The following is a 12177-nucleotide window of genomic DNA, read 5'->3' as shown; positions in this document are numbered from 1 at the left end:
CTCAACCCCTTTCAAACCCCTCTTATATACTCACTCCTGGAAGCAGTCCCCAACTTTTCCTGGCTTTGCTCCTATTAGCTGATGCCAAGGTTCTACTCTGCCTGTTGTCTCCACAGTAGGCCAATACAAGTTAGAGCAATAAAAAAAAAAGTTTAAATATTCTGAAACCAAGTTAAGTAATTGTGGAGGTTAAAAAGTTGAAGCTAAAACAATGTAAAATGACATGTGTGCACACACTGGCTGAAATAATTAGACCCCAGAGAGTTTTTATAAAAAGCCATTTTAATTGCTTTTTAAATTTTATATTTATGTATTTTAATATTTTGTATTGTTTTTAAATTGCAATGTTCACCGCTTGGAGTCCCTATACTGGGAGAAAGGCAGGAAATCATCATCATCATCATCATCATCATCATCATAGAGTAGTGCCAGAATGAAACTAACATCGGCATCAATCAGGTGTCCAAGAGGAGGGCATTCCACAACTATGGTGCCACAGCTGAGAAAGCCCTCTCCTAAGTCCTCACACAGTGTATACCTTCCACTAATGGAACACAGAGGAGGATATCTCCAACAGTTCTCAGTCCAAACATACAGTTTATTTAGTTCATTCCTGCAGAAGGTGGCTTAAAGGGATTCCAGCTCCTGTTTAGTCATGGTCACTTGGAAACCCATTGTGGTCATGAACTATTCTGGCTACCAGTCTTTGAGAATGAGGTTGAGCATCTGTAGGAATGGGGATGAGGACTACCATTTACAGTTACCCACTCATTTCTATTTCAAGATAATTATGCTTTTAGACAAATAGCAGGTTCACACACACACACACACACACACACACACACACACAATAATGAGAAGACCAAACAGCTGAGTAAGCTGTTATTAGAACTCTGAAACCTCATAAAAGTGTAGAATACAATTCAAAAATCTGGAGACATTAAGTTGGAAAAGACAGTAAGGGCCATCTAGTTAAGCCCCTGAGAAAAAGAATGGAGAATCCTGGAGCAAAGTCCCATTACAGAACTGGACTGTTCCTGAAAAGTGGCAATCAATATAGAGTAAGGAAACAGCGGAAACAGCTCTGTATATGGCCTGAGTCCTGAAGACCACATCTCTCCTGCGTTGGCATCCCTTCACTGGCTCCCACTCCCTTTCCACATTCAGTATAAGCTTTTGCTGTCAACGTTTAAAGCCCTCCATGGGCTGGCCCCTCCTTACTTATCAGACTTTCTTTCTCTTCACCTTCCCATTAGGGCCCTCTGTTCTGGTAGCCAAGGTCTGCTGTCCCAGCCCAGGATTTCCTCTGCCCCATCTCGGATTCGCCCCTTTTCACTCGCTGCCCCTCACTCCTAGAACCTTCTTTCCCCGTGAGCAAGAGCCATCACTTCTTTAACCAGGTTCAAAACGGAGTTGAAGACCATCCCAGGCATTGCATAACTGTCACTTGCTATCTGATGTTCTTTTGTTGCCTGTTTTTTTAAATTCATTTCCTGTATTGCTATGTATTTTATATGTATTGTCCTACTAGAGAGGCAGGCTAGCTCCAATAGCCCTCCCTGGAAGAAGATTAACCATCCATTAAGAAGCCAAGCCCTCCCTCCAGTCCATCTGCCTTGGTCCAGGCCTCGGAGGTAGAGAAGAACTGCTGACCCTCATCCCCTTTCCCACCACCTCCCTTCTCCTTTTGTGTCGTGTCTTTATAGATTGTAAGCCTGAGGGCAGGGAACCATCCAATTAAAAAGATTGTATGTACAGCGCTTTATAAATAAAGGTTAATAATAATAAATACTCAGCACAATGTCCTAGGCTCACAGATATCCACTAAATATTCACTGAGCATAAATTTCACAAATATAGCTGCCCAAGGGTGGCCCTAACTTTTTGCTTGCTTCAGACAGGAGCCAAGCATCCCCTCCTCATTGAACTTCCCACTGGAGACCATCCCACTCATCCTCATGGGAAAGGAAGGATGAGAGCTGCAGCAGATGACATTGGTCCTGTTAAAGCAGAATAGCAAGTAGGAAAATGTGTTGCCCCCAGCACCCCACTGCCTGAACTGTTTCCTCACCAAGACTAAGGACAGAACTAGTTATGGATATGCCACTGGGATCCACAGCCCCATGAATGTGCCTGCATTCACAAAGTGGAGACCCCTTTTCTATATCCCTAATGACAGTGAGAGTAGGTGACCACACTGAAATCGATGTGAGCCAAACACAGCAATGGATGTATCACAAATTGCAAAGCTCTGTTTAAACAACCAAGGCAAGTGATCCAATTTAGCATGTAAGGCAGTGAAGTGGTTCAACCAGGAGTAAAGGAACACTAGTTCTAAAACATGTATAAAGCACCAGAATAAGAGATGCTAAACAAAACTACAGAGAGAGTGCAAAACAAAACTATAGGGAACAGGCCATGAGGCTAGCAAAATATAGACAGATCATGGTGGTAGATAATGGAGAGGCCTTCCCAACTGAGACTCAAAATCAAAATGTATGCTGGATGGCTGGATCCATAAAAAGTTGTACATGTAAAGTGTGTAGCATAAATAGGCAATGGATTTAGACATATACTCAAGACCTAAAGTACACAACAGGCCATGCTTGATAAGGATAATACAAACAGTAACCCAACTTTTCTAGAAGTCACTCCGTTGGGAAATATCTGTGTAATACAAGGGTAAGAAACCTCTGGTCCTCCAGAGATTTTTGGACTGCAACTTTCACTGACTATTAACCATGTCAGATGTGACTGATAGGAACTGAGTCTAACAACAGCTACAGGGTCAAAATTCCCTATTCCTGGTGCAGTACAAGGATGGCCAACATCAGCATTCAGTGAGGGAGCACTGCATTCTACAAAATGAAGTCTCGCGGTGGGATGCTTGACCCCACCCTGTAACTACAGCCATAGAACAAGTGACAACTGCATAATTTCTTGACATATGCATTTTTATAGGAGTAACAGATGAAGATGGGAAGGTGAAATAATTTGGCAGGAATTACAAATCTGCCTCCTACAAACTGGTCCCAATTGAAGCGAAGTGACATTACCTCTTACCAGACTCCCAAATCATGTTTATACTAATGCTGATAAGAGCCTAGTCAAATAAGTTCAGACCATTCCCAGTGCAAGGCACAAAATGCACTGACTTAATTGCCAGGATTTGACCTTGGATCCAATCTCAAAGCTGTAGTCAATACATCACATACAGACTTGTCTCTTGCTCACTGATTTCTAAGATCCCACCCTACATTGTTTTAATTTGCTCAGGAATATGGCACTTTGAATAGAAAATCTAGTTACATTTCCTAGCTTCATACACCGTGGGACTGAAGGCTGAGCCGCAACACTAGGAATCGTGCAGCCAAGAAAGAAGTATACAGTTATGGGTCAGTAAGTACAGCTTCCCAAAGCTCTGATTTGCAAAGGCTGCTCTGGTTTGACATAATAATTCCAACTCCTTATTCAAAGCTGCAGGCTCCTCACTGCTTTTCTCTTGGGCACACTTCCTGCTCTGCGATCTATTCAGAGCACTAGCTTTTGCTGTGAGGTAATCAGCATTGTTTCAAGAGTGATAAGCACCAACTTGACAGCCCTGGAGAGTGCAGTTCTCCTCTCCAATAGAAGGGCAGCAGTGGGTGATGGGAAAAGAGGCAGCAGATGGGGGGAATTGATGGAGAGAATCTTGGCGTTGCATGGTTCAGATAGATGTCTGGCTCACTTTTACAGAAAACTATGGAAAGAAACCTAATCATCACTGTATACTAACAAAAACAACAATGGCCAATAATGCTGCAAAGGATTTGGAGAGGTTTGAAATATTTGACCTATATACTAGAGACTCAAAAGGGGTTAATGATTTATTTTTCCGCAGTTGAAGTCAGTGCCAGCTGGTGGCTTCTGTGTCAGGGGTGGGATGATCCACTTTGGGAATTGCCAGTAGCTAAAAGGAACATTGTTTGTAGCTCAGCGTACCTCCTTTTGTCAGTTGTTTCCATTTTCTCCACTGATCTCATCTTCTGTTGCAATGTTTCTCAGCCTTTAGTTATCCAGAATTTGTTTTGTTTACTTCAAGCACAGAAGCTCCAACCAGCCATGGACAAAAGTTGGAAAGTTTGGGATTTTTGAAGTCCAGAACATTTGGAGAGCTAAACCGTGAGAGCCAGTATTCTGCAGCACCAAACATGGCCAATTTCACAATTTTGTGAAAGTTAGTGTGTTGAGTAAAGATTTTTGACATCATGCATTCCTGAGTATGAGATATAGCCCTTCCACACAGACACACAGTTAGCAACTTCAGGTCATTTAGTATGGCAAAAGACTTAATTGGACTCTGCAAACAGATCCAGTATCAACTTTATCCAATGATGGACTACTGATACATGACGAGAAAGATCAGGCGCTCTTTCACACTACACAATTTAAAGTATTAGTGATTCTACTTTACTTGCCATGGCTGCATCCTATGGATTCCTGGGGTTTGTAGTTGGCTGAGGCTCTGGTCTAGTTTGTTCAGGCTGAGAATAATAAATGCCCCTCCAAAGACTACAAATCCCAGAATTCCCATGGCAGTTGAAGTGGAATCATAGTGCTGTGTCTGTACAGTGAGAAAGGACCCTGAGTGGATTAAGTCAGAATAAGAGTATAAGAAGAAGAAGACAGGTTTCAGAGCACAAGAACAGCCACATTGGATTAGGCCAAAGGCCTACCTAGAAGTCTAGCATTCTGTATCCCACTGTGGCCAACTAGATCCTGACATGCAGGAAGTGGACACAACTGCTTGTTTTCTCCTTCAGCTGCTATTCAGAGCCTACCAATACAACAGGTGACAATCGTCATCATGACTAGTAGCCATTAGTAGCTTTATGCCCCATGAATTTTAAATGCACCCAAGATAATGACCATCGATGCACCCTATGGCATGCAACTCCATCATTTAATTGAAATTTGGGGAAACTACTATTTTGCACTTTAACTCCCAGTATCCTGGAGCCATCATGGAAATTTGGGACCTCTAGTCCAAACATAAATTTCTCAAGCTTTAAAAAAAAATCTTCCCTGTCCACAGCAAACATATGCCTGCTAAAATGTTGATGCATATAGTCACTGTTTGCTAAATTTCCCTCCTTGTCAAATTGCTGATTAATATACAACACAAGGAGTTATTTGTGATAGAAGCCATCACAATATGCATCATTCTTTATCCTTTAGTCTATCCCACAACTCTGTAAGTGTACTTAAATAATTGTGGCTTTAATATCACTCGATCATTGCATCCGAAGAAGTGGATTCTTATCCACAAAAGCTCAAGCTGACATTTGACACACACTTAAGAGTGGAATAAAAAAACCTTACCTGTTGCTCTGGATCTTCCAGGAAGATCCAGAGCCCTCTGTGCCCATCACCACTGTGACTCACATGTTCTGAGGTCAGAATAAGGTACCCAGTATGCTGGGCACCTCATCCTGATATTAGAAGCAAGCAACCCGTAGCAGCAGCGGATGTGTATAGCAGAACAGCATGCCCATACAAACAACTGCCATGGTATGGGGATGGATGCCAAGGTAATGGATAGAAGGGGATTGTGGCAGCTGTGGGGCCAGGATACTCCAGGCTGCCCCCCAGAGTATCCTGGTGGGTGCTGACAAGACCATAGCAGACACTGTGATTGGATGTTTTACTTTTTGGGCTACAGCTATCCAAATCCCCCAGCCAGTAAGCCAGTGGGATCCTGAGGACTTTAGTGATATGTAGTCCAAAGAATATCTTTGGCCCAGTACATACCGCCAATAAGCGGCATACCAGGGCCAATACTAGGGTTAGGGACTGCACGGCAACCACACGGTCCCTAACCCTAGTACGTATATACAACGTAACAATGGTGACACCCTGTGTATATGGACACCGCCATTGTTACATAAGCACCACGTGGCATCCACACATTGCTGCATGGTCCTTACGTAACAAGTGCACTAGTGGTGTACTTGTTACGCCGGCCCTGCGCCTTTAAAAGAACCCAATTTTCTTGGGTTCTTTTTCCACCGGAGGGAAGCCGTGTGGTTTGGTGGCTGCGGCTTCCCTTTGGAGGAAAAACAGGCACCAGCAGGCCGCTGTTTTTCAGCAGTCTGTACTGTGCCTGTACTAATCTCTGCTTAGAAAGAAACAAAGAGGTTTCAAGTTGTGTAAGGAGCTTATTGCTCAGTATTTTAAACTGGCTCCTGCTTTCTGGGCTGGAGCCAGGATGCTGGATAGAGGCAGGGATTATCACACACTAAATTGCCATCGAATCACTGGCTACCATCAGCCTGGGTCCAAGCCGCACTCCAGTAGCACTTTTTAGAAGTTGGAAAGCTTTCCGGCTTCTAAAAAGTGCTGGCAGAGTGTGGCTGAGACCTGGCTTGGACCTGGACTGATGGCAGCTGGCGGTTCAATGGTGGTTTAGTGTGCCCCTGCCTCCATCCCGCACCCCGGTTCCAGCCCAGAATGCTGAAGCCAGTTTAAAATCCTGAGTGATAAACTCGTAAATCTGAGGGGGCAGAAATAAATTGATGTCCACCACTGGCTCTTTATCTGTCCACTTGACACCTGACAGTTTTGGGGAAATACTGCAAAGAATTCAGGACTCAATGGATCATGTAAATATAAGAAGCTATGATACTGTATGAAATTAGACCATTGGTCCAACTAGCCAGTGATTCTTGACCCTAACTTGCAATAGCAATCCAAGATTATAGGCCCAAGTTTTTTCAGCCTTACCAGAGGATGGGCAGAGACTGAACCTGGAAACTTTTTACATGCTCTGCCACTGAGCTACATCCCAAGACCTGAGACAGCAAGATATTTCTTAGGTTCTTCAGTGAAAGCACAGACTACAGGCCACAACACATATTGGTGCATTAAGAGAGCCTGAGTCTCTACACTCACTTCATCAGTTAAAATACACATACCATACCAAGCCATAAAGATTCTAGTTTTTCAAAAAGAGAAACACGCAAGGCTAAAGTCATCCCCTCCCCCTGACCCCTGCACAGTTCTTATATTCTAGGTGCTGGAGACAAAGTCATTGTGAACAGCCATGCCAAAATCCACTGAAGAAGCCAGCTGGTGGTAGACCTAATCATATCAAAACAACTTACTTAATTTTCTGTCTTCATTGGTCCTTAACCATTTTCTGTGAAGCAACCTGGGACACAGGAGATTATAATATGGGGATAAGAAACAGAAGAAAAGTGCTATGCTCCATCATGCTTGCGCAATTGCAGGAAGATTTTCACATGACGTCGTGCACATACCATACTTGTCCCATCATCAAAGCATTGTGCTACTGTAACTTCTCATTAACAACAAAAACGTGTTAATGGCTTGCCAGTAGTGCTTCATTAGTGCTATCACGAACGTGTGAAAGGCAATCACGTTTCAATAGTGCCATTGAGAATCCATTATAAACCTTCCGGAAATAAATTGAATCCCCCAGTCCCCCAGTGTGCTGTTCGGCAGAAGCACTTCCTGTGTCACACTTGTGAGTCACAGGAGAGTTACTTAGTGGTGAGAGATTACTTGTTTTTTTATCTCCGATCACAACTCCTCCTTTTGACGAGCGGACTGTAAAAGTGCTATTTTATTGTTTGTGAATCATGAATGCCCCGTTATTGCGACCCTTGTGAAAATAAGTGTTGCAATTTTGCCATTGTATCATTCTTACTAAATAACATTAGAATATCATTATTAAAATGTAAATAGTCCTCGTATAATAATCTCCATAGGCAAATTATTGGCAATACAGTCAACCCTTCTTATACACTGATTTTTTATACACGGATTCAAGCATCCATGGTTTGAAAATATTCAAAAAAAGTATAAATTTCAAATAGCAAACCTTGATTTTCCATTTTTTATAAGGGACCATTTTTGCTATGTCATTATATTTCATGGGACTTGATCATACACGGATTTTGTTAAATACGGGGGATCTTGGAACCAAACCCCAGTGTATAACAAGGGTCCACTGTATATGTCTCTGTAGTTCTTTAGAGTTTACACAACTCTTTTAGAAGCTGGCTGCCAAATGATATTTACTACACACACAGCAATCAATGGGGGGACTCTGCCTTGAGTTGATTTTGGGAACACCCACATTATGCAGTATTTGACATCATAGGTGTCCTTTGAAAATAAAATGTGGGGCTCTCTCCTCTCCTTATGATTACTTCCCATTGTTGTTAGTTAAGACATGGAAAATTATTACTCTCTCACACTCCTATCAGCATTCACACATCAACATTATTTGCTACAGTCAAAATTTTATATCCTCTGTAGTGAACTACATCAATTCTTATTGTGGATACATCCACTGTACAGGACCAAACTAAGGAGATTATCGCATTTCTTTTAAAGCACTTTATCCCTGACAGGATAAAGGCACATTTAATTTTAAAACTGGGTGTTATCACACTTGCTGGTGGCCCGGCAAATGCAACCCGTGTCCAGCCCGGATCCAGCGGCTTTTCAAAAATAAAAGAATCTTGTTTTTGAAAAGCCGCTAGATAAGTATGGCTGGGATCTGGGCTGCATATGGATTGCATTCACCCAGCCATCAGCAAATGCGATTAACACCCAGTTTTAAAATTAAATGCAACTTTATTCTGTCAGGGGTAAAGTGCTTTAAAAGCAATGCGATAATCTCTTGAATTTGATGGGTCAACAGCAATGATTTAACTAAGAAACAGGAAACATGACCTTTTGGAGTACAAATTCCATAACCCACAGCCAACTGGCTGGGGAGACTGAGAGCTACAGTCCAAAAGGTAATTTTTCCAGACTTTGGAATGATTGTGTGCCTTCTCCACTCATCTATAAAGCAATGGGTGTGGGAGAAAGAAACACTACTTCTTAGATCAAAAGGATAGCTGAAACCACCACCCACTACCTCCCCATGCTCTGTCACCCCAGGCCAGCTCCAACATCAGAGACAAGTCAGACTCAGAGAAGAGGGCCTGGGGCAATGCAGCAGGGAGAGGTTAGGCTTTGGGGAGGTAATGGAGAGACTTGCCCCCCCCCCTTGCCTTTTGATGTAAAAATGAAATACATTCTCCACTCACGGTTTGTACACGAATTAGCAGACACATGAACCAATGTGCCTCCCTTTTACATCTGCTTTGGCTCTTCAAGGGAAAAGAATTCCAGTTCTTTCTCTTGCACCCCTTCCCATCAAACACAAGTGGAAATTCAACATCCAGCCTGTTCCATATGCAAACACCCCTGCCCAGGTTTTTCCAATTTTGCAATTTTCAAAAAGGCTACCCTACTTTTCTTTGAGATAAAAAGTGTGTGCATGTGTGTGTGTCACAAAATTGTAACTCTGGGCTCTGCTTTCCAGCCTGCTGCTGCTGCCAGAGCCAGTTAACGTGCAACATTCAACCCATCAGGAGGGACTGGATCTTCCAACAAGAAAATTATCAGATGGAGACACACTAGCTTTTACTGATATGATAAACAGGAGGCTATTTAGTACTGTGACTCACCTATGCCTTGGGGTAAATCCAAACTGGAATTTCTCTCTCTCTGTTCCTCTCTTTCATGCAACAGAGAGAGCCAAGCCTCATGCTTGGGATCTCTGCCAAAACTAAACTTCTGCATGCCAAGCAAACCCAAAATTTGTAGTGAAAGCAAGTCATGCAGACTATGGGAAGTTGCTTGTTTTATAACATTGGCCCTCCAGATGTTTTAGGCTACAATTCCCATCAGTCCCATCCAACCTGGCCCATGATAAGGATCTGTAGTCCACAACACCAGATTGACCAAAGATTCTCAAACCCTCTCCTCCCCTCCCCGGGGTTATAAAATACATTCAAGTGACAACATTTGTTTGTCAGATTTGTATCATCTTGACAAGAATTACAATGTATGGAAAGAGTCAGGCAGGTCCCACCAGGAGGCCACCAGTCTGCCAGCAGCCAGAATGGAGGGTAATGTAAAAGCAGCAGCATAATCACTTCCAGGCCAAGACCTGAGCCAAGAGTGGATTCAGAATAAACTAATGTTCCACGGGCACTCAGAAGATAGAAAGATGTGAATGGTTGCTCTAGAAATTACCACGTGATTGGAGTTGGTGCACTACTTTTTGCCTTACCAGGATGTTGGTTTTGTGAATTCTCAGTAACTTTGCACCTCCTGTGCCCCAGAAGCACCCGGACATCTTGCTAGAGTTTCTCTTTTGTGGCATTTTGTTCTTCTTTTCCTCCCTTTTCAGCCAACCACCTGCAGGCAAAAAAAAAAAAAAAAAGATAAATGGCTTTAGCATCCTTTGGATCTGTCTGATTTAAGACTCATTTGTCCCAGCAGTTAGTCCTTCTCTTGCAGCCACTTGCTTTAGCCTCACCACCAGCATCACCACCACCACCATCACGACCCCAATTGGCTAGTTTTACATATTTCGCCAAAGATAAAGGGGAAGTATATTACTGTTGCTAAGGAACCACACATTTCATTCCCCACCACTGGAAAAGGCAATGGCATTAGAGCAGGGAAACAAAATATCTTTGGATAGTCCTTTTTTCTTTTTCTTTTTCTTTTTCTTTTTCCTTTTTTTTTTTTTTTTTTTTTTGCCTCCAATAGGGATTTTTTTTTTAATTCAAACACTTCATTCACCCATACCTGGTGGGTATCCACACTACACCATTATACAAACTTATCTCAATTAACAAATCCTCTGGCAATGATGCTCCTTTTTACCAATGTTACAGCCATGTTAGTCTGTAGAATCAGTATGTAGCAAGAGCTCTTGTGGCACCTTTGAGACTGACTCCAAGAAAGAAGTTGGCAGCATGAGCTTTTGTAGACTTCATTCTATTTCCTCAGATGCATTTGGTGGAGTGGAAAGTCAGGGACAGACCCAAATATATCATTAGTATGTGGATTTTGAATTTGAATTGACATTCTCACACACTAATGGCTTATATAGGTTTGTTCTTGGCTTTCCACTTTACCAAATGCATCTCAGGAAGTAGACTTAAGTCTACAAAAGCTCATACAGCCAACTTATTTCTTTCAGTTAGTTTCAAAGATGCCACAAAATCTTTTGACATCTTTTCACCAAGTTTTTTTTTAAAATAGCCATCAAGCACTCCCTTTTCTTCCTTGTCTTCCAGCCAGTTAGAAGATTTCTAGAAGCATCAGCATTGGGAGTGGAAGGCTAGCGAAACACAGATTTCCAGTGTTTGTAGCAGTTGTTGGTTTGTGCCTTCAAGTCATTTCTGACTAATGGTGACCTTCAGCAACTGCCTTCAGAGGTGCTTTGCCATTAACATTCTCTGAGGCTGAGAGAATGTGACTTGCCCAAGATCACCCAGTGAGTTTACATGGCCAAGCTGGGATTAGAACCCTGGTTTCCAGAGTCACAGTCTAACACTTAAACCACTACACCATGCTGGCTTTCTGCAGCAGTGCTTCTTCAGTAAACAATGCAATAAAGATTCATCCGGGAAAGAGTGGGATTCTTCTTAGATGATCCCACCACAGCCATGTGTCTCTGCCTCTAACAGGCAACAAGGTAAGCAACAGCCGCCTCCAGATTTCTTTACTGAACATGTGTGAACAGCAAAACAATGAGGGGGGAAGCTGATATGTTGGTCTCACCAGCTATCCCTAGCATGTTGAAAATAAAGAAATAAATAAGGGATAGATCTGTAAGTTTGGGCACCAAAATGGAAATCGTAAGGAAAAGAGGAGCTGGTGAAACCAATCAAGAAACCAACCAAAAACAAAAAATCCCCGAAGAACTTTTGGAAGAAGTTTTCAGGTGGTCTCTAGAAGGTTTTTTGTTTGTTTGTTTTCTTATATAGTGCGCCCTTGTTATCCAACGGGGTTTGGTTCCAGGACCCTGCCATGAATACCGAAATACATGCATGCACAAGTCCCATTAAATCAGTGCTTCTCAATTATTTTCTGTCATGCCCCCCCAGGAAGAAGAAAACATTTCGCGCCCCCCGCGCAACTGTAAATAGTATCATTTGTCTATAAAATTGTTATAAGTACACCTCTACATAACACTGTATCCTGAGCCTCGCGCCCCCCTTTACGGAGCCTCGTGCCCCCCCTGGGGGGCCCGCCCCACTATTTGAGAAGTACTGCATTAAATACAATGGCATAGTGAAATGGTGTCCCTTATATAAA

The 12177-nt window shown here is 42.6% G+C and overlaps 1 protein-coding gene across 1 annotated transcript in view; it reads right to left on the bottom strand.

Annotated features, from left to right (window-relative positions):
• The window catches only part of ACOT11 (acyl-CoA thioesterase 11), a 204615-nt gene that overhangs the window by 143267 nt on the left and 49171 nt on the right, over window positions 1-12177 (bottom strand). The window contains exon 3 of the mRNA XM_089515215.1: window positions 10136-10263. Within this exon, the coding sequence (XP_089371341.1) occupies window positions 10136-10228 (93 nt within the window). The 5' untranslated portion in view covers window positions 10229-10263. The remainder of the gene's footprint in view (window positions 1-10135; window positions 10264-12177) is intronic.

Source organism: Sceloporus occidentalis, unplaced genomic scaffold, assembly GCF_023333645.1.
Source record: "Sceloporus occidentalis isolate IW3139 unplaced genomic scaffold, rSceOcc1.0.p SCAF_3, whole genome shotgun sequence".
Taxonomy (NCBI): Eukaryota; Metazoa; Chordata; class Lepidosauria; order Squamata; family Phrynosomatidae; genus Sceloporus; species Sceloporus occidentalis.
The sequence above is the reverse complement of the archived record's forward strand: the minus strand, read 5'-3'. Positions and strand labels throughout refer to the sequence as shown.